At 37.2% G+C, this 23,486-nt stretch overlaps 1 protein-coding gene across 3 annotated transcripts in view; it reads right to left on the bottom strand.

Moving 5' to 3' along the window:
* LOC148087847 (netrin receptor UNC5C-like) overlaps positions 1-23,486 on the bottom strand; it is a 238,045-nt gene that overhangs the window by 96,384 nt on the left and 118,175 nt on the right. For all 3 annotated transcript variants that reach the window (XM_087791789.1, XM_087791797.1, XM_087791806.1), the window contains exon 3: positions 9,643-9,786. In XM_087791789.1, the coding sequence (XP_087647915.1) occupies positions 9,643-9,786 (144 nt within the window). The remainder of the gene's footprint in view (positions 1-9,642; positions 9,787-23,486) is intronic.

The following is a 23,486-nucleotide window of genomic DNA, read 5'->3' as shown; positions in this document are numbered from 1 at the left end:
CCATCCATCCATCCATCCATCCATCCATCCATCCATCCATCCATCCATCCATCCATCCATCCCTCTATCCATCCATCCATCTATCCATCCATCAATGTGTCCCTCCACCCCTCTATCCATCCATCCATGCATCCATCTGCCCTTCCATCTATCCACCCATCAATGTGTCCCACAATCCATCCATCATCTCTCTGCCCTTCCATCTTTCCATCCATCTATCCATCCATCAATGTGTCCCTCCGTCCATCTAACTATTAATTTGTCCCTTCATCCACCCCTCCATGTGTATTTTTGTCCATCAATCCATTTGCCCTTCCATCCATCCATCAGTCCATCCATCCATCATAATATTATATTGTGTTCACGATAAACAAGAAGAGTGTAGCAAAGAAATGACCAAGAAAATATGATATTTAACTTTTGCACCGTGACATATTTTGTTCAAAACATGGACCATTCCTTGACTATTTGTCCCAGCAGTGTCTCGACATGTCAGCAGGTTCTTATGAGGAGATTCCAACACGTTCCCTGTTGTCATCCCTCCACCAGATATAAGGACCTAATAATGTCAGACGAGCCTCAAGTGAAATATTCTCTCAGTGGAAAAACATCAGCTTCGGTGAGAGCTTGTGGCGACAGAGACTGTCTAATGATACGAGTCTTGTTGCTGTGAACCTTCGTTCATGACCAGCAGTCTCTCCTCAGATTCTGATGAATCACTTTTAAATACTGCCGTCTGTGAAAACATGTATCTGTGACAATATTCTTGATCTTTAAAGTATGTACTTTTTTGAGTATTGTTTTGATTGTCTAAGCGCTTTGTGACCCTGGTCTCGAAAAGCGCTATATAAATAAATATTACTTACTTACTTACTTATATGTAAAGCACATGATTATTCATTTTTCTTAAAATCATTTCTTTATATCTGTGGTATTACCTAAAGGATCCATCCATCCATCCATCCATCCATCCATCCATCCATCCATCCATCCATCCATCCATCCATCCGTCCGTCCGTCCGTCCGTCCGTCCGTCCGTCCGTCCGTCCGTCCGTCCGTCCGTCCGTCCGTCCGTCCGTCCGTCCGTCCGTCCGTCCGTCCGTCCGTCCGTCCGTCCGTCCATCCATCCATCCATCCATTTATTCATTCATCCTTCATTCCACCTATCCATTTGTGCCCCGTCTATCTGTCCATCGTTTTCCATCTGTTTGTCCATCCATCTTTCCCACTGTTCATCCGTCCATCTTTCCCACTGTTCATCCGTCCATCTTTCCCACTGTTCATCCGTCCATCCATCCATTTTTTTCACTGTTCATCCATCCATCCATTATCTTTCTCTTTTTGTCCATCCATCCCTCCCTCTGTTCATCCATCTATGCATCTATCCTTCCATTTTTCTCTCTGTCTGTCCATCCATCCATCCATCCATCCATTTGACCCTTTGTTTATCTGTTCATACGTCATCCATCCATCAACCCATCCATCCATTCTTTTTCCCTCTGTTCATCTGTCCATCCATCCTTCTATTCATCCATCTTTTTTCCTTCTGCTCCTCCGTCAGTCCATCTATCCATCCATCTATCCCCTTCTATTTTTCCCTCTTTTCTTCTATCGATCTATCTGTCCCTCCATCCATCTATCTATGAATCCCTGCATCCATTCGTCCACGGATTTAAGCAGTATTTGATGAGTAAAATATTAAAGTTCTCGTCTCCTACTACACTTCCAATACTTACCATATGTTTCTCCCTAATCATGCTCATCATTTGATTCTTTCCCAAAGATGTTCCTTCGTCTCGTATGAGAAGAAGTCGGTTCTTTGGTAACGCTTCACTAGCGCGGTGGAGGGACGGTTCCTCACAGCAATAGGTGAACACGACTGTCAGATCCGTCAAAGCCTCATCCTGGCAGCTTTTAATAAAGGAACTGGTTCAGCAGAACGAGGTTCGCTCTGACATCTGTCCTGAGATGCAGCTCCAAACAAAGCTAGTCATGTATCCGAGCCGCGGCTCATTTGCAGTCAAACACGAATGCATGATGATTAATTAATCACAAACAGTGACAACCCTTATCGTGGCAGATAGATACATCTCCACTGCAAACTAACAGATGCACCGAACACACAATTTGTTTGTGTGTTTTCTACGTTTTTATTCACAGAAAAATACTTCGAAATATGTATGTACACATACATCGATTTTATTGGAAAATACATTGAAAAGTTATGATATTATTTAGTAAAACAATACTTTTGTTATAAAGAAACTGTTGGACTCAAACATTTAGGTTTCAGGGTGCATTGTGGGTAGGCACTTTCACCACCAACACTGCTTGTGATGCAATAATTTAACAGTTTATTCCTATTAAAGTTCCCTTTTTTACCCTTTCTTTTACGACATTACTTGCGGTGGAAGAGCATAATTTAATGGGTCACCGAATATACAATTTATAATGATGTAGTTTTAGTTAAATTCATGATTTAAAATTGTCTATTTTAAGTGCAAAATGACTTCAAGATGGAACACTTCAGCTCTAAATTGAAGATGTATGTATCGGTTTTTAAGCGTAACTATTGTCATGGCAACAAAGCAGTAGCGCATTTGTGTCAGCGATCTTCAAAAGTGAGCTTCAGAATTGGAACTCAACAGGCCCGAGTGAAGAAGTAATTTTCGCTGCGAGTTGTTTTTCTCTCACTGACTTGTTGTTTCCACTCCCCGGTTTTATCCAACATCCCCACCCTGTCATTTTCACACTTGGCACCCGGTGATCAAAACTATTACTTGATGTCCATTTCAGCTCCAAATGGGTAAACAAACGCTCGCGCTCACGTTAAATCAGCGTTTCCCGGAGTGTTGCTTTAACCCCGAACAAGTTCACGCTGACTTCTAAACCAATCAGAGTTAAAGGACTTGATGTTCATGATAAAGTGATGGAACAGAGACAAAGCTTATATTAGAGCTACTTAATAAACTATAACCAACTAAATCCATCATCTACTTTGGAAATGATCCTGGTTACATTGGGCAAAAGGTGTGGAACACCCTGGAAAGTTCTCCAGTGATTCCATTGAAAATTTAAATGTATTTAATAATGTTTAATACAATATATCTCTATTTTAAAATGTTGGAAAAATAATTAATTAAGTACACTTTATTATCCAATAATGATTCCAAATTTAGAGATCAAATGATTTTGACATTTATTATACTTAATGGAATAAAATGCAAAATACTAAGTCGATGATAAAATTCATGTAAAAACCAGAAAGCCACTCAGTGGCTGCAGACCTTCATTCCAAAAAATGTTGGTTCGCGCGACAATATTTTTGTTTAAGTTAACTCGAAAATGCAGTGGGTCGAAATTTTGAATCAGCAATTCAGCTATTTTTTTTTATTAGCCCTAAAACAGTCATCAAAAAAACACTGAAAAGCCGCCAAAAGCTTTATGTATCAAGTCGTTGATCCAGATCAGCACAAAAACAAAATCACTTCTAAGATCACCAATTTTCAAACAATCCTGATGATCCAACATTTTCATTTTTGCTGTTAGATAACAGAGAAAAAAACATTATTTTGGTTTAATAGTTAGTAGGTATCAGGGTACTAGAAATAATAATAATAATACATGTAAAAAAGCACTCCTAGAGTGTCTTTATAATGAAATTGTGTCAATTAAAACATTAATTCATCCATATAATTTGATGCATTTTTTTTAGCATTTGAAAAATCATACAGGCCTTTGTTGCAGTAGCCGTGCAGAGTTAAGAGGGTCCTTGAAGAAACCATTTGTGCCATAATCAACATTTCCTGGAAAATGATTAATCTATTCATGGCCTCCTTGGAGAAGTTATAGATGTCGAAATATAAATGGATGCCCAACAGCAGAATTTAAATTGCTTGATATCTGACTTGTATTTCTTATTTAACTGGTTTGCCATGAAAATTACCCGTTTTAAATCTTACATATATATCTCTAAAATGATCTGATCGAAGATAAATGTTTGCACTTTTGAACAGAACTATCAGCGAATTATGCTTTATTAAATTGAAATTATGGTACAAAATTAAAGAAAACAACTTTAAGCATCTGCTTCTACGTAATATTGTGAAACAGTGGTGAAAGAAAATATAGATACACTTAAATAGTACAGCATATTTCTTTCAGGATACTGTATTTTTTGCGAGATCCTGTTAATGACTGAGGACGAGAGGATACAGTTGACTCCAGAGGCTTTAAAGCTGATATTTGGACATCATTTGGTTTCAAATTAACAAATAAAAGTAGTTACGACTTCGTCAAGAGTCATGTGGTCTGTAAATTCTGCAACACCAGAGTCAAGTACTTCGACAATACTACAAATATATTCTTGTTACTACAGTATCTTGTATTGTTGCCGTTGTATCATGATACGTATCGTATCGCCTGGTTTCTTTCCAATACACACCCCTATTCTGGACTGTTGCTACCTTTTGAAATTCAAAATTCAATTTTGCTTAACTACATATGGAGTCAACGCAAACAAAAAAAAACACACTTTAAAACTACACAAACACCTTTAAACTTGTAACTTATAACACTTGGAAATGTTCTTTATAATGACTGTTTAAGAGCCAATGCAACCAAAATGTAGAGATGCTGAGCAGGAAAGAAATGTGGCTGGAAAAGCAGGATGTTGGAAAAAAAAGGTTGGAATCTCAAATGTCAGTGACGTTTTTGTCTTTTCCATTACGAACAAAGTGTTGCTCGAGTCCCTCGTAAACGCATGGAAATCATTGCTACAAACTTGTTTCTAATCAGTTAATCTACCACTGTTGGCTCTTATCTCCCTTCCATCCTTATCACGTCACAAACATTTTCCAGTTGACACTGTTTCTTCTCGAGCGTCGTTTTGGACGTTTTGATTCCAACACATTTCAGGGGAAGCGTGGCTAGAACGAATCTCCATCGTGTTAGCGTGCGACCATGACGGTAATAATGCCCTCAACTGATATCACAGATGACATGTGTGTGTCAGCAGTGTTTTTTTTCCTACGCCTCACGGTGTGTGCACGACGAAAGCGTTTGATTGGGGGCGACTTGCATCACCTGCTTTATAAACATGCATTAAGCCGCCCCGTCGTAACTCAGCCTAAGTGCTTCTCCTCGCTCCGGCGTCAACAAATCACTCGCCATCTTAATATCTTTGATTGTGTTGGCGGCACGTTTACGGCCTCGGCCGGTCGTCGGCGGCGACGTCTTCGAGGACGCGGATCCGAGGCGAAGAACGAGGGAAGAGAAGATGCGAAGGAGAAGTGCTGAATTGCTGTTGCGTGGAAGAGGGCGGGAGAAAAAGACAGCGCTCAGCAAGCGCGAGCTGCCAGGAAGCATTTTAATCACAACGCCAGATCCAAATAGGAGCGGAAAGCGGGGGTAGGTCAGGAGGTTGGGTCGATTTGAAGTAAAAGGTTATCGCAAAAGGTAGCGACGGGTAATCAGATCTGGTTAAGAGGAAAAAATCCCTGCTGCTGCCGAGGGAGGGGAAAGCGAAGGACGTGGGGGGGAGGCGGAGACAAAATGACCACTTTTTTTTTGACATCTCAATAACTCTTTTGTGAGTTTAGATCCTGAGATATTTTTTTTTACATCTGCATTTTTACGCACGCTCGCCGACATCTGTCTCTCAGCATGGATCACACTCAGTGTTCGCCAAAATCAGCACATTACGCAGCTTTCATAGCACCCAGAGGTGGAAGCGCTTCCACTCCAGAGTGTTATGAGTGCAGGGGAAACGGATCCTTTCGACTGAAGCACTAAGTCATGGATGACAGACGGACACAAAACATTCTCTTAGAGCTGAGCCTGAAAATGTTTTTTTCCATAGTTTTGTCAAATGACCTGTTTTCAAAAAATACTTTTGTGTTGGATACGCAATGACACCGGAGGCCGAGATTATTTATCACACTTAGTCAAGAGGCGAAAAAAACAACAACTATAGTCCGATTCTGATATTTGTTTAATTCTTTGGCTCGATTTATTTTAATTTTTCATCATCAAATTTCAGTTTAATCAGTTTTAATCTCATTTAAAGTCTCTGTATAATTTCTTATAATCCTATTTCCTTATTTTATCTTAAACACTGGCATCTTTAAACGTCAACATCTCAACATGAACTTTCATCTACCTATTTTTGAGCCAACCGTCCGGCGGACCACATAAAGTGATATATTGCTAAATACCTAAAGGATAATTTAATAAAACTTACAAAAACACAAACAGGCAGTTATTTCTCAAATACATAGGTATAAAATAACAAAGAAAAGTGTAAATGAACCACATTTTTGGGGCTAAATCATTTAAAAAATAATTATTGCTGTTCATCTTTAGATATAGTTCCTAGCTGGAAGGTGGTGAGATATATTTTTATTTGACCTTCACTCTATTATAATATGTTTTTTTTTAATAATTTTCTTAGCTGTGTTAAGAACTAGAAGCGAATAAGATACACTTTATCTTTTAGCCACTGGAACTTCAATTGATTTGATGTTTGTGTCGTGAAAATGTATTTCGTTTTTTTTAAACTCTGTCATAATAGTCGACCATCTGTCATTTTTCGAGTCTAAAAATCTGTTTGGGATGCTACAATTAAAGCCTGTGAAATATTGACCACAAAAGTTATTCAACTTTGGTGGTATTCCTAATTTAAATCTGTATTTAAGAGGGTTCGGAAGAACCTATATCCACTTGTATGGCTTCCCACTGCTGCTGCTAAAACTTGGTTCAGAACTAGCGGTCATGGTAAAAAACTGAGAATCACACAAATGAATGTACTGAGTTAACAAAATTGTTTTTTAACTTATCAATTGATATTGTCTAAGGGTTGCTACATGACTTAGATTTCACTTCTTATATGGTGAGAACACAGTTCTTGAGTTATTGTAGTTATTGATTTGAAAGTACGCTTTTATAAAGTTACATACGATGAGCTGCTTGGCAGAGGACTGCACCGTACTTTTTCATTTTTTATCCATGTGTTTCAAGGACGCGGGTTTGTTGCCTCTAAGAAGGAAAGTAAACCCTGTGAGGAAGAGGGTAAATAAAACAACCGAGGGCTGTAAAAGTGAAGAGGTCTGGTATTTACAGCCGAATAACACGGCAAGTGATAAAAGACAACAGTCAGCAGGATTGATTTCAACTGCTATCATTGATACAATCGACTTGGGAGGATAAGATTTTCCAAAACATGTCTTTCTGTTGTCGACTAAAAAACGATACGAAGAGAGTGTGCGCTCAGACTCCGGGGCGGGGGAGAGGCAGGTATACTGGGATCCGGGGGGGAGTTAAAGAATTGATATTGTTTTTTTAAGGCCTGACCTCTTCATCACCTGAGCACTCAGACAAGTCCCCGTTGTCTCCTCTCGCTGGGTGGACCAAAAATAATGACACTTAAAAGGCTCCTGTTGTGGTTTCAACCCTCTCGCTGGTGAGTAAAAGGAACAATCCAGCCGCTCATGTTTAGTTAAAACAACAAAGTTTATTCTTATCCCTTTTACAACCTCTTTGCTCGCCCCCCCGCCCCCCCGAGCACCTGTCTGCAAGATACAAATCCTAGAAGGTTCTGGTGACCACGCATGCGTCACATGCTTGAAAGATATGGGTCGGTGTTGCTCTTTTGGTGACCTTGTCGACAGACTCCCAGTTGTCTTATTAAATTATTCACCAGACCATAACAGGAAGTTACTGATGGTGGACTGCAGTTATTAAGAGTGCACGGCCAAGTTCCTTATCAACCCCCTTCCTCGCTCGCGTTCGATGACGAGACGAACCGCAAATTGACATTTGATTGCAGCCGACTCTGTCTGAGTCACGTCTGAAGTCTTAAGAAAAGAAAAGAAATTAGAAGATTTTATTTGAACCTAGTATCTACGTGACCAACGTTATAAGTATATATGTAGCCTTGTGTCTCTAACATAGTGTCGCTCATTCATTCGAGTACAACTACAAAATAAACTTCCATTTTTTTTTTCCATTATTAATTCTAAATAAACGTTTTTTTAATAATAATAATAAAAACAAGTAATAGATTTGTTTTAGATTTTCTTTTCTATTTTGTTTCACCTTATTTCCTTTTCACCATTGATTTTAAATAATAGGAAAGAAATAAAAGTACATTTTCTATCTTAAATAAATGTTAAAAGCTTATTTTCAATTTAATTTTCCCAATGGATGAATAATATAATGATAAATCATTCATTTATCATATCCTCATTTAATTCTACATCACTTTTTACTTGTTTTATTTCATAATTTAGTAATTCCTCCTTTACTTTTGTTTGCAAAATGGCGTCTCACAATAGTACATAATGTACAAATTCAAATACATACATTCTAGCTTCCCTCACTTAATTGAGTAAAACCACAAAATAAGGCTTTATCCTTTTTTTTAATCCTCAATTCTAAATAAACATTATGTAAGTAACTTTTTTCTCAATTTTTTCCCTAAGATTTTCTTTCCGATTTTGAGACACCATCTTTCCTATTCACCATTTATTTTAAATAATAGGAAAAAATTGATAAATATTTTAATCTTTTTCATCCATATATTTACTACTCAAATATTTTCTTTAATTAAATCCCAATAGCTTTTTTTCAAATTGAATTTTCCCAATGAATGAATAATATAATGACAAATCATTTGTTTACCATATCTTTATTTAAATGATTTAATTCTATCTCACTTGTTACTTGTTTTATTTCATAATTTAATAATTCCTCCTTTACTTTTGTTTACAAACTGGCGTCTCACAATAGTCAGTACATAATGTAGAAACTAAAATACATACATTCCAGCTTGAGTTGCAGCATTTTTCAGTTTTTTTATTAATAGTATTTATAAAAATGAATATGTGTCCAACATTCTTGTGTTGTTTTATTCAAATCCTACTTTACAGGATAAAAACCACAAACATTCAATTTAAAGTCAAGTCAGGACATAAAAAAAACGATCAGAATTAAAAGAGAATCTTCAATATCTACCTTTTATCCTCCTGATAAATTTTGTTGCACCTTTTTGACAACTAGCAATCCTTCTTTTTCTTTTATTACTGTGTAGATGTACACGACAATCTTGACAATATTATCCTTTTATTTTTCTCCTTAATTTTTTTATATACATTTTACAAATAGTTTCAAGGGTTAAAAAAAAAAGTGTTTGTTATCCAAACTTTTCTCTCAATTGTTAGATAATTTTTTTTCTACAACTTTCAGTTGAAGTTTATACGTCACAGAGCAACAAGAAAATAAAGTTAAAATAAATCATATAAAAGTTTGTGTTTCACTCATTTTCCACTAGTTATAACAGGTTTATTTTTATTTGTAGTAGAGTAAACGTGACTAAATAAAGCATCTTGACGTGTCAAGTGTTACTTGAAAGAGAATAAAAATCCCCTTTCAGACATTAGTAATCAATAGTACATAAAGTATATCAATATTTCCTTTTCTCTGTGCGACACCATCCTGTATATCAACTTCCTCTTCACACCATTTCAAATTAAGAGTCGACTCACGAGAAGCTTATGAAGCAAATATGTAAGAAATAATTGGACGGATAAAGAGGATGGTAATGTATGTGTGGTGTGTGTGTGTGTGTGTGTGTGTTGCACTCACATGCCACGCGCACGTGTGCCTTCCTGCTCTTGGTGGTCCCGGCGGAGCTCCATGCCACGCACTGACACCAGTAATCTTCTGGTCCAAACAGCTCCTCGACCTGCTGACGTGATATTTCTATGCTGGCCTCTCTCACCACCAGACCTGCAGATTAGAAAGCGAACGTCATGATTTAATGCAGAGTCAAATGAATGGACAACCCTCCGGGTGAACGACGCCCCGGTTAATGGTTTTCCGGGTGTAAAAAGTAAAAATCTCTTTCATGGTAAATATCTGAGCTCGACAGCGGCGGCGATAATCATAGAATACTTCCTGCTTCTATTAACCCGGGTGTAGATTAAGTCTGGCTTTTGTGGAAACTTTTCATGATTATTCCTCGGCGCTCCCGCCATTTATCTCGCTCTCTCTCTCCGCCGGCCTCGTGCGAAGACTTAGCGGCAGGTTTTAAAAAGTTGCACCCGAGCGATAACGCAGTTAGAGAGCTCAGACGGGCGACTGCTGCGCCGGAGATAAACAAGGGATTAAAACGTATCCTCGTATTCATTGAATTGCTTTGAAACACGGATATTCCCGGGAAGACGAACGCTCGGGATGAAGAGGTGAACTGTGAGGAGGAATACAACACGCATCACTATTATTTAGACATGTATGAGTCGCTTTTAGCTAATACTTGCCCCAACCTGTGGAGCCACCCTTTTTTATTTCCTTTTTATTTAGTCGACCTTTCATGTAAAACCTCCCAACATTCTACCATAGAATGTATGTATCATTGTTCTCTTGGATTATCACAGGTGTTTTAACACTGAACAACATACATAAAAACTGTTTTTTAAAGATTTTAAATAAAGTTTTAGAAATGGTCAATGTGGAATGATTAGATCTGATAATTTGATAACTTTATTTATTAAGCATAAATGTATGTATTTCATTCAAAGATAACTATTTAAACATTTTAAATAAATTAATATATATAGAAACTTATAACAATAAAGAAAAAATCGGACAAAACACGACATATTTTCTTTCCACACTTTTTTTTTAAACTATTCTTCAGTTTGTAGCAAATCCATACACCATATAAATACACAATGTATAGACATATCAATAAATTACATAAAAACACAAATGCCTAATTCACTACATAAATATCTATACAAACATATAATTATAAGAATGTTATTATACGACATACTTATTTTAAAAATAAACACAATGTCTCATAATATAATGCAATAAAGTATACTATATAAACATGTATATTACATAATAACCCCTAGAAATATATACTATATATTAAGTTTATTGCAATATAACAATCAGCACTATTTTATTGAAATATTTATCGCTCATCAATACAAGTTAACAAACTTCCTCATACATACTTATTCAGATATTCAGAAACATTTTTGTACCCTTTAAAAAAACAATTTTACAACATTATTATATGTATATGCAATTTAAGGAATATTTTAAGACAATTTCTCCCACAAATAACACAACAACAGTATTGATAATAACAAAATATAAAAGAGAGGAAATAATAATTATGATTTACACTTGATGTTAAACTTTAACCTGATGAAAAATAGTTAATTCTTTTAAATTACCACTTATTCTTCATCGATTCCACCAGACTTTATTAAAGATCATTTTCCTCAAGATATTTCCAGAATAAATTTACATATTATATCAAATTACTACTTATATTAAAGAAAAACTAGTTCTGTACTTTTTTATCTTTAGACATATTTTTATTTGTCTCCAGAAGGTTCCACAAAGTCACTCGTCAGCTCGATACAAACACACTTTTCATATTCATCCGAAAAAGCCTTGACAGTTGCATCATCTCTGTATGAAAAATGGTATGAAAATTAAGTTTTATTTACTTATTCATGGTTCCTTTAAAGACAGGTGCCTTGAATACGTAACACAAGGACGTCGGTGTAAACCTGGGTTTGTAAAAAAAATACAACGTCCATCTATATTTTCATATGTTTGATTCCCATCTGTAGAAAAACATTGAATTATTGGAGAGCAGCTGAAAATACTGTATTTCCACAGGCACGGCCAAAGAATACAAATGAAGGAATACAAATCGAAGTGTGAAGCAAAACTAAATTGTGGATGCATCCGTTTATTCAGTCATCCTTGAATTTCATTTATTAATCCTGTATTTGTCAATATTGCTATAAATTCATGGAGACCAAGAGAGGTTAACAGAAGCCATGGATTATAAATGCTGGGGTGGTTTTCTTCAGGTCCAGGTGTGCCACTTGTGGGGTCACCGGAGATCACGGCGTCAGAGTGCGCTAACGGTTAGCGATAGCATTAACGAGAAACTCCAGAGGCTTCAATAAAAAAAAGGGCCAAATAGGAAAGTCAGACTTCTAAAGATGTTGCTTTTGGTGGAAAATAAAGAGGGGATTTGATGAGAGGAGCGTGTGGAGGAGGTAAAGTGAGCGGCGACATAACAAGGACTAATAGCCAGTTAGAGGGCGGACATTTTGAGCCAGAACGGCAAAACAAAGCCGATGAAAAAAAGCGCTAAAAATGAAAGGCGAGTCGGTCGTGGAGGTGAAGACGCGGGCCGGCGTCCAGGCAATTAGAAGAAGTTAACCGACGAGAACAAAAGCATCTCGTCGCGGTGGAAGATGACACATGATTCGAGATCAAAGCACGAAGACACGATCCAGGTTCAAAGTGGCGGCTGATGTCGAGCAGTGCGGCGACGGCGGCGATAAATGCGGTTTAATAACCGTGTTAAAATCGCAGTAAAAGTCTGATCCCCAGTCAAAGCACAAATAATAGGTTCCCTTATTCCTTTGTAGTACTCAATTTTCCTTCGCAGACGGTGGGAGGAAACCGGAGTGCCCGGAGAAAACGCACAGGTTGCTTCAAGCTAAAGCGAACCCACAACCTTCTTGCTGTGATGAAGTGATAACCACGACTGTGTGCCATAAAAAAATATGAAATATTTTCATGAAATTATCGCGGATATGTTAATAATGGGCAAACTTAGAAGGGATTTTGTTGGTGTTCCACCAGGATCAGTGTCGGTAGCACTGGTTTTTAGGCAATGTGGTACAGTATCTAGGTTTCTTTTGAGGTCACAAGTACTGTAATTACTTTGACAAAAATTGTGACATGTTTATAATTACTGCCTTATCTCAACAGTCTGGTTACTTCAACTACATAACTGAGGAATAAAGTTTCCATGATCTCCTTATTATGTTATCTTTTTATTTATCTTCCTATCCATCCATCTAACTTATAACCTGCTGTAAATTCGAGACAATCTCTTATCTCAACATATGTCACTGAACAACGTTACTGTTAAAATATATTTTCATAGTTTATTATTATTGTTTGTTTATTTGTATATACACTCTTTTTCAAGTATTATTATAAGTAAGTAAGCAAGTAAGTAATTTTTATTTATACAGCGCTTTTCCAGACCAGGGTCACAAAGCGCTTAAACAATCAAAACAATAGTCAATAAAGTATATACTTTAAAGGGCAAGATAAAACTGATAGTACTCCAGGCGATCTTTTTTTTGTTTTTTTTCAAATATTTTAGCACCTATTTTCTATATTAATGAACTATTTGACCGTAATGTGCAATATGAAATCCTTGTTTCATAATCATTTTCTTTTATTTATTGTTTATTAGTAACTAGTTAGTTGGAAAATAATTACAAAGCAAGTAATTTAAAGTAAAGTTACTTCTAAAATAAGTAATTAAGTTCCTGATTTTAACTTAATCCTTTCTTTTCAGATGGTTTTACTCACAGGATACAACGTTGGCAAATTTGCCTTTTCACCACACAAAAAAAAATATTTACCCTTGTAACAAGTAAGTTACTTAAAGGAACAGAGTTAGTAACTAGTAACTGTAACTAAGTTCCTAATTAAAAGTAACTTGCCAAACATTCATCTGGATTCAGGAAGGTTTTGTTATTGACTTGTATGGCTTCTCACTGCTGCTGCTCACGCTGCTTCCTACAGTGAACACTTGCCATACGATCTAATCACAAAAATGAATATATTTTTTAACAACTTTTACAAAAAACTGTTTATGCAACAACATGTTTTAATGAATGTTTGTTAGAATGCACTAGTTGTGTAGTGGACCCTGTGTGTTGAAGCTCGAGACGCTAGTTCAAGTGTGTGTCGACGCAATTCTTGATTCGTGAAATTGTTTTATTGATCTGATGGTATGATGTGTTTTTCACGAAGCTCACATACAACCCATTAAATATGTACTTTAAACCTCACAGGAAAAGCCTAATATGGCTAATATGATTATTCAAGCTTCGAAAGAAGAAAAACTGACGCAACGGCGGCGCAACCCTCCGAGAGGATGTTTACATGTTCAGACGCTGGAATTGGATCGCCGAGTGAAAACCGATCTTGAGGTGTTGTCATGCAAATCTGTCACCGACGATCAATAACATCTCCTCTGTTTACAGGCGCTGAAGTACACACTTAAGAAGTCAATACAGGAGGAGATGGAGAGGAAGTATCATGTGGTGTAAATACCAGTAATAGTACACCTCGTCTCCTGAGTACTATTTAAAAAGTTCTACCTGCTGAAGCAACATTTTTTTTTTATCTCCAGGACACGTCACGTGGAATAAGCGCAGATAGATGGTTGAAGTCCTTCTGCTGGAGCCCCTGCTGTGAATGAAAGCTGTTAATATCTTTGCTAGGAAGTTCTTCCACGTATAATAAGACCATCGTGGATGATTCCTCGGCACCTGCCTCTGTCAGCCGTGAGATGTTTGAGCCGGGAAAAAAAAAGAAAAAGAGGCGTCTGTTCCCATTATTTCAATCAATCACAATACAAAGAAGATGATTTGAGTGAGCGTGTCACGTCTTGTGAGGACGTTTACTTGTCAGCTCTGAAGGGAACGAGTCGTCGGGAGTTTGTGTCTTTTAAACCCGTGAAGAAGCGAAGGAAGAAAAAAAACATGATGACAAAATGACATCTGTTCTCATAAAGGAGTTGATTTTTCAATTACACTGCGATACTTTTCTTTATTCTTGTTCATCTTCTTCCTGTTCATCTGGAGGTGGGGTCGCCAGGGCAGCAGCATTAGCAGGAAACGCCCGGACTTTCAACTCCAATGGCTACATTATGCAGCTCTTCCCGAGGGACCCCGAGGTGTTCCCAGGCCAGCGTGTCTCATCAGCGAGTTGCCAGGAGAAATCCTGAACTGAATCCTCTCAATGATGAGGATTAGCAGCTCTACTCCAGGCCTCTCCCGGATGACCGTGATTCTCACCCGATATCTTAGGTCTGCCAGACCACAATCACACTTTATTCCAATATATGCTTGCTGCTAATATTTTATATCTTAGATTTTTCAAAGCATTTTTTATCTTATCTTTGTAATTCTATGTTATTATACTGCTACATTTAAACTCTCTTTCAGATTAATAAAGTATCCATCCATCTATGTATGGGAGAGGCCAGCCACTCATTTCGGCCACTTTTAACCATTGTATCTATTGTCTATCGTATCTCTGGTATCTAACGCATTGTAACCATCGTAATGTATTTTTCGTACCTACAGTATCTATCGTATCTAATGACTTTATCGTAGCTATCATAGCTATAGCATATATTGTATATGTTGAATATGTCTTATTGATCTATTGATTTATTGTATGTATTGTAGCTTTCGTTTCTATCGTATTTATATTGTCTCAATCAAATGTATCGTATCTATAGAATGTATCGTATCAATCGAATATATCGTATCTATAAAATGTATCGTATCTATCGAATGTATTGTATCTATCAAATGTATCGTATCTATCAAATGTATCGTATCTATCAAATATATCGTATCTATCAAATGTATCGTATCTATCAAATATATCGTATCTATCGAATGTATTTTATCTATCGAATTTAGCATATCTACCGAATGCATCGTATCTATCGAATGTATCGTATCTACCGAATGTATCGAATGTATCGAATCTATCGAATGTATCGTATCTACCGAGTGTATCGTATCTACCGAATGCATCGTATCTATCGAATGTATCGTATCTACCGAATGTATCGAATGTATCGAATCTATCGAATGTATCGTATCTACCAAGTGTATCGTATCTACCGAATGTATCGTATCTACCGAATGCATCGTATCTATCAAATGTATCGTATCTACCGAGTGTATCGTATCTATCGAATATATAGTGTCTATCGAATGTATCGTATCTACCGAATGCATCATATCTACCGAATGTATCGTATCTACCGAATGTATCGTATCTATCGAATATATAGTGTCTATCGAATGTATCGTATCTACCGAATGTATCGTATCTATCGAATATATAGTGTCTATCGAATGTATCGTATCTACCGAATGTATCGTATCTACCGAATGTATCGTATCTATAGAATATATAGTGTCTACCGAATGTATCGTATCTACCGAATGTATTGTATCTACCGAATGCATCGTATTCATTGAATGTATTGTAGCTATCATTTATAGCGTACATATTGTAGCTATCAAATGTATAGAATCTAACATAGATATAATTTTATCCTTTATATATATATATATACATATATACTGTATATCGTATGTATACTCCTCCACCTGAGGCAGGATCTTATCCCTTATTCCCTACTAGAATTAAAATACTAAGTAAATTGAAAAAATGAGTGATGAAAAAGACACAACAAAGCTTAAACAAAAAAACAACTAAATATGATTGAAAATGAAGGTTACAACAGAAAAGAGCAAACAAAGGAAAACACAAAAGCTCAGTGAAGTTTGAATGTGATTGGTGACAGGTGAGAGTGATGCTCCACTGAGGGGGAAGAGAAGAAAAGAAAGATCACTATGATTATTACTTCATCAAAGTCTGACTAAAAGCCGAGAGACAAGGTCGAGTTGATGAAAATATTCACAAAAATCAGATGTGATTTTTGTTAAAAAACACTGAACTACAAATCTGTTCAGTGAACATTATAAAACCTGCGGGAGCTTGTTCAGAGTTTGACCACTCTGAGCCCCTCTCTGGGGGGTTTGAAAACAATTTCACTTAGCTAATGATTTTAGGATTTAAGGCTGCGACCGCTAAACCCAAAAACACAGGAGCTTACCCCATCGATTTTCTAATGCATTTACTATAATTAGGAAAAGTTAATGATTAAAATGGCTTAAAGTGATAGTTCAAAATTCCAAATTCCCTCTTTTTGTACTCGCCCCCATGTCAACTAAGAGTTGGGATTATTTTCAGAGTAATCTGTTCCTTTTTAGAGTTATAGGGAGAAATTTAAGTTCATTTTAATGTAGCGACTGGAGGTCCAATGACTTCTTTTTTTTATCTTTGTCCAAAAAGACACATTTATAAACATCCTAATACCTCCATACTGCTCATCTGTGACATCCATCTCGTGTTGAAGCCTTGACATTAGAAATTGTTCCGAAAAAAAGGAACAGGATTTAGGCTGCTAGGCTAGCGGCGTCCGCGAAAAACAAGCTAAAAAATATAAACTTGTTTAATTTTTTCTGGGACAATTCCTCTTGTGTCGTGGCTTCAATACAAGTGGGACATTACAGTCGAGCAGTATGAAGGTATTTGGATGTTTTAAAGTGTCTTTTTGGAAGAAGATGAAGCTAGCCTAGCAGCTAGCATAGCAACATACGCTAAAAAAAGCCTAAAACATAGGATTTCTAATTTATTTTTCACGAAGAATATCTTATTAAAGCTTAAATACAAGATGTTAGTTACAGACGAGCAGTACGAATGTTTTTCGGATGTTTTTAAGGCATGATTTTGAAAGAACATGAACCTGATCTTCAGTCGCTATTTTAAAATGAACAAAAAATGTTGTCTATAACTCTAAAAAGGAACAGATTACTCGAAAGATATCGAAACCCTTAGTCGACATGAGGGTGAGTCGAACATGATTGAATTTTGACTATAACTTTAAGGATAATAATGTAGGAGAGACGACACTTAGCTAATTCTATAGCAACCACTAGCTCTTATTTCAACACCTATTTGATCAAATAACTCTTCTTCTTCTGCCGCAATTTATGGCTGGTCGTAGTTCATGTAGCATCTGTCGTACTTTCCCCGGAAACCTTCTGATGAGACAGTCAACCAGGACATTCCAGGACACCAGAGAAAAGTCTTCAGGGAACTGCGAGCAAACACTGTCAATTTCACACAATCCTGCACCCTCGAACAAACATTCCATAGAAGCCCACGAACACAACGTCACACAACAACAAAATAAGCGGCATTATCATTTAGCAGCAGACACAGATGAGTATGCAAAGTCAGTCAAGAAATAAACATGCAAATGCGCCGCTGCCTCCAGACGCCTCGGACACAAATCTGAATCAATTCTGATTGACACTTGTATTTCAAACCCCGGAGAGAAAAAAAAGGGATGTTTCTTGGAAGAAAAAGGGAAGAAAAGGTGAGTGGGATGGAAGCCAGAGAGACGACGGAGAAAGAAGGGGAAAGGCAACATTAGCGAGGGGGGCGAGGAAATCAATAGGAGCGAGATGGCAGCGAAGGAGGGAAAGAGGTCACAAATCACCTCAGCCAATACGGTGCGCCGATAATATATGTGTGTGTGTGTGTGTGAGTGTGTGTGTGTGTGGAGTCACGGGTCACCGCGAGCAGACTAATAACAATTCACACTCCAGCTAATGGAGACAAAGTAAGTAACCTGGTACACAATGTGTCATTAGCACACTTCAAGGCTAATGGAGATATACTGAGGTCAGGCTACTGTTAAGCAAACACACTTGTCTACATCCATGATGCAAATGTTCAAGTCTGAGACCGTTTTCAACGTCTTATTTATAAGTTATACAAGTACTTATTACCGAGAGACGGTTTAGGTGAAGTTCAAATGAGCCTCTAGTGTACGAACCATTTCAAAAGCATGTGGCCATGAAAAGAAAGGTGTTTAAACGGAGAAAATATTTTGATTTAAATGTCCTGAATATTATAATTTGTGTTTAATGTGTTTGTAAATATAGTTAGTGTACTGTATATATATATATATACTAGAACAATTTCCACATACATACAGAAAGTAATGCATAGGATTACCACCGAACAAATTCATAAAAAATGTTGCATATGTATCGGTTGTTTCAATAACATTGTTTGGTTCTTTAGCATTTCAGCTAGCTAGCTAGCTTAGCCCGTTAAAAACGTACGTACAATGTACCACCCCGTAACACTTTGTATTTTTGTATTATTTTAAAGTACATAATGTTAATCCCATAAATCAAAATGACAAACAGTTGGTTTGTGACTTTAAATTACGTTTTTTCAATAAGAGGAAACAATTGAATAGAACTAGCGCAGTCAAAAGTATCACTGAAACTACAAAAGTTGTTGTTACTAAAATGCTGTGTTCGGATACAATACCGTAAAAAGTAAATAAAAGTATTGATACCACCCAACCTATGTTTTACCGCAGGCCTTAAACTGAAGTTTCTTCTTTTAAAACTGTTTCTTATTATAAATGTTTAACATGTGGTTATTTTTGCATTTTCTTTGTTAGTAAAACATGCTTCATTTACATTATGGGGTCTTTTATTATACTTGAAAATTGTATTTGGTAACAAATACTTTCGTGGGTATCGGAATCGAGTTGAAATTCTAATTATTTTGATAACCCAAAAGGGTAATAAATTAATATATTATGTTTAAAATTAAGAATATTTTGCTTGTCTTTTGTGTATAAATGTTTCAGGACAAGTCAACTGGACTTACTTAAGTATATATAACTTACTCGGATATAAACCTGCTTCTCTGACTAGTTATCTGGAACTGAGTAAGTTTTGTGGAAGAGATGTGGATCGTTAAAAAAGACTATTTGTTTTAGAAGGACATCTTGTACTTTGCTGGCTGTTAAACATGTTTGTTTCCCCTTAGAAATCAACAACCTGGTCACGAAATCAATCAATAAATAAAGTATTAGTAAAGAATCGTATTGAATATGGATAAATACATCAATATTTTGCATGTTATATAGTTTGTCATACTGACCTAAATATACTCCAGTTATTATTATTTTTAAATGTACATATGGTATCTAACTGTTTTAAAGATACCAATAAAGTTCCATAAAATATTTTGAATTAAATATAAGCTCTAAAATAATGATTAATGTCGTAAATACTGTACATTAAAAAATATATACCTCGGTTAATATATAGATTGAAATGTGTAAAATCAACAAGTGAATATTCATGTTCGCTAAGATACATCCATGAATAGCAAAAACCATCTGAATGACCTGAGAGTTGAGACTCTTCGTGGCTGTGATGTTTCCTCTCAGCATAAAGAAAAGGCTCTTGTATTGTTAAGAACTGTTGACTCGGTGAGAGATCTGGCTCACAGTGTGACATCAACCCGAGCTCCCTCTTGTTTTCATCAGTTTTGAGCAACACCAGGAGGAAAAACTCATATCCTGGAATACTCGATATTAGTTTTCCGCTGACGTTGGATGAGTTGAAGATTATCGACGGAGGGTGAAGGTCATTGGTATTGTCGGAAATAAACATCAATTCTTATATCGTTACTTTCCTTCTTTTTTTAAAATTTAGATGAAAGATCAGTTTCTCAAGTCGAAAACATCCAGTATCGACTCATCCTAGCAAACGTCTCTGACTCTCAGAGATACTCTGACGACTCGTCTGTTCCCACCAGCGGGGGGTTTGACCCCCGGTGACCTCCGGCCATCCGTCTACACTTCATCACGTCGGCTGTGACCTTCACCTCGCCGACCTCCGGAGCTCAACTTAGTTCAGAGTTATTTATTGAGCCGTCATCAATCTCCGAGGACCGGCGTGTACGGACACGACTACTACTAATACTTAGTGGATCCTGAATCTTATTATTGTTCTACAACGCGACCTTCTCGTGACCTTCTCAGAATCATCTGTTAGAAGATAAATCACCACTTTTACTCTGGATCGCTTCTGTTTTTTTTTTGTGTTGCCTCCAAAAAAAAACCCCAACGTTAGAGAAATGATGCAGGTGAAAGGGCGAGCGACTGTTGCGAGAATGTCAAGGAAAAACAACACAGCAGGATTCAGATCATATTTCTCCTCCGTGTGACACCATGAAATCTGCTGGCCTTTCAAACCCTCAGACTCAAAAATAAAAAAAGCATCTTTGTTTTTCTCCGACTCATGTTTTTTTATCGCTCTGCTGCCGCCGCGGCTCCATCGCAGGATCTGAGGGCAGCATTTGGAAGAAACTGGACAAAGGCTGTGAAATAAATGTTAATTGAAGTTTTATAACATAAAACTGGTTATTCGTTACGTTTTGTAAGAAACTACTTTTATACATAAATCCCTTTAAATATTACTTGTTTATTGTCCAGAAATGTATACCAACCAGATACAGACAAGGTTGACCCTGAACTAAGAAGAAATACATTCATTTCAAAGTATTAAGTTGTTTCATGTAATAAAAAAGCTCAACTTGATATTAATTCTGATTTATAAGATTGAAGAATTCCTGATTCTAATCTACTAAGTATAATGAATCGCTCCATCCATCCTTCCATTTATCCTCCAACTATCATCCTTCACCACATCCATCCATCCATCTATCCTCCAACTATCATCCTTCACCACATCCATCCATCCATCTATCCTCCAACTATCATCCTTCACTTCATCCATCCATCCATCCATCTATCCTCCAACTATCATCCTTCACTTTACCACATCCATCCATCCATCTATCCTCCAACTATCATCCTTCACTTTATCCATCCATCCATCTATCCACCAACTATCATCCTTCACTTCATCCATCCATCATCCATCCTCCAACTATCATCCTTCACCACATCCATTTATCCATCCATCTATCCTCCAACTATCATCCTTCACTTCATCCATCCATCCATCTATCCTCCAACAATCATCCTTCACCACATCCATCCATCCATCCTCCAACTATCATCCTTCACCACATCCATCCATCCATCTATCCTCCGACTATCATCCATCCATTCATCTGTCCTCCAACTATCATCCTTCACCACATCCATCCATCCATCCATCTATCCTCCAACTATCATCCTTCACCACATCCATCCATCCATCCATCTATCCTCCAACTATCATCCTGCAGCACTTCCATCCATCCATATATCTATCCATCCATTAATCTATCCATCCATCACTTCATCCAATGATCCATCGCTCCATCCATTAATACATTGATCCATCCATTGCTCCATCCATCCATGTAACGCTACATCCAGCATCAATCCATTGCTCCATTCATTAAGCCATCACTCATCCATCCATCCATCGATTTAACCAATCATTGCTCTTTCCATCCATCCATCAATTCATCACTCCATCCATCCATCCATCCTCCTACTATCATCCTTCAACACATCCATCAATCCATCTCTCCATCCAACCATAGCTTTATCCATTCATCTGTCCATCTCTTCATCCAACCTTTGATCCATCCATTGCTTCATCCAACAATCATCGCTCCGTCCATCTATCCATCGCTCCATTTATCCATAACTGTATCCATCCATCACTCCATTTTTCATCCATCGCTCCATCCATCCATCAATCTATCCATTCATTAATCTATCCATCCATCACTTCATCCATTCAACCATCGCTCCATTGATCCATCCATCGCTCCATCCATCCATGTAAGGCTACATCCAGCATCAATCTATCCATCTACTACTCCATTCATCCATCCATCCTTCCATCCATCACTCCATTAATCCATCCATCCTTCCATCCATCCATCTATTCATTCTGCCATTGCTCCATCATACAATCCATTGCTCCATTCATTAAGCCATCATCCATCCATCGATTTATCCAATCATTGCTCTTTCCATCCATCCATCAATTCATCCATCCATGGTTGGTAAGGTTATGATTACCAGACCTTTGTGGGAACTTTATCGGGACCTTGGCTCCTGCAAGGGTTTGAGTGATGTCATTTGCAACAGATATTTTGTAATAGCCATGACATGGAAATGTACTAGGATGGCATGTAAAGCTAATATGTAGAAGTGAATTTACTTTAATAAAGTATCCTTCTATAAAAAGTAATTAAAAAAGAAAATAGAAAAATAAATGGGAATTTGGCTTGAAAAACACAATTAAATAAGGGCTTCGATAGTTATTATTGCGGCTGTTGGAAAGAAATGTTGGAGACGAAGACAATCGTTCATTCGCGGCTGACTAAACTCCCATGTCGTGCTCTTTGATTAAGATCGCAGCGACTCTTTCAAGCTCTCACATGCCGGGGTTGTTAATTGAAGGGAACATATTTCCATAACTACGCTGCCTGGAACCCGACAGTTAGCAAATGAGTGGCTCAGGGGAGGCTAATAAATGAGACGCAGCTGCACATGATGTCAGTGATGAATGCTGAGAGACAGGCGCAGAAGAAGAAAGTTTAGGACTGTGACGGCTCCGTCTAAACACAAAGGAAACATCTGTAGATGTTAAAAGTAGGTCATGGACCCGGAGCTTTGCCGTCTGGACTTCAGCGTCCAGTTGACTTTTTATTTGTTGTGTTTTTGAAGGTTGTTAAGCTGGAATAAAAACGGAGCAGCTTCCTACTGTTTGGAGGACGCGAGTGTTGACATGTAATTCTCTCGACGATCTAGTGTTTACACAGCAAACCTGTGGCGGGTTGAAAACCAAACATGCTGTTGAGTGTTTTGATGACGTGTGACAAACATGAGTGAGTAAAAGCTGTAATAACACCAGATTAAATGACAGCTGGTTTTAAACTGTCTATTTGTCAACAACTAACTAAACCTTAATGAA

This window comes from Callionymus lyra, chromosome 1, assembly GCF_982586985.1.
Source record: "Callionymus lyra chromosome 1, fCalLyr1.hap1.1, whole genome shotgun sequence".
NCBI lineage: Eukaryota > Metazoa > Chordata > Actinopteri > Syngnathiformes > Callionymidae > Callionymus > Callionymus lyra.
Note: the sequence above shows the minus strand (reverse complement) of the source record. Positions and strands in the feature narration are given on the sequence as shown.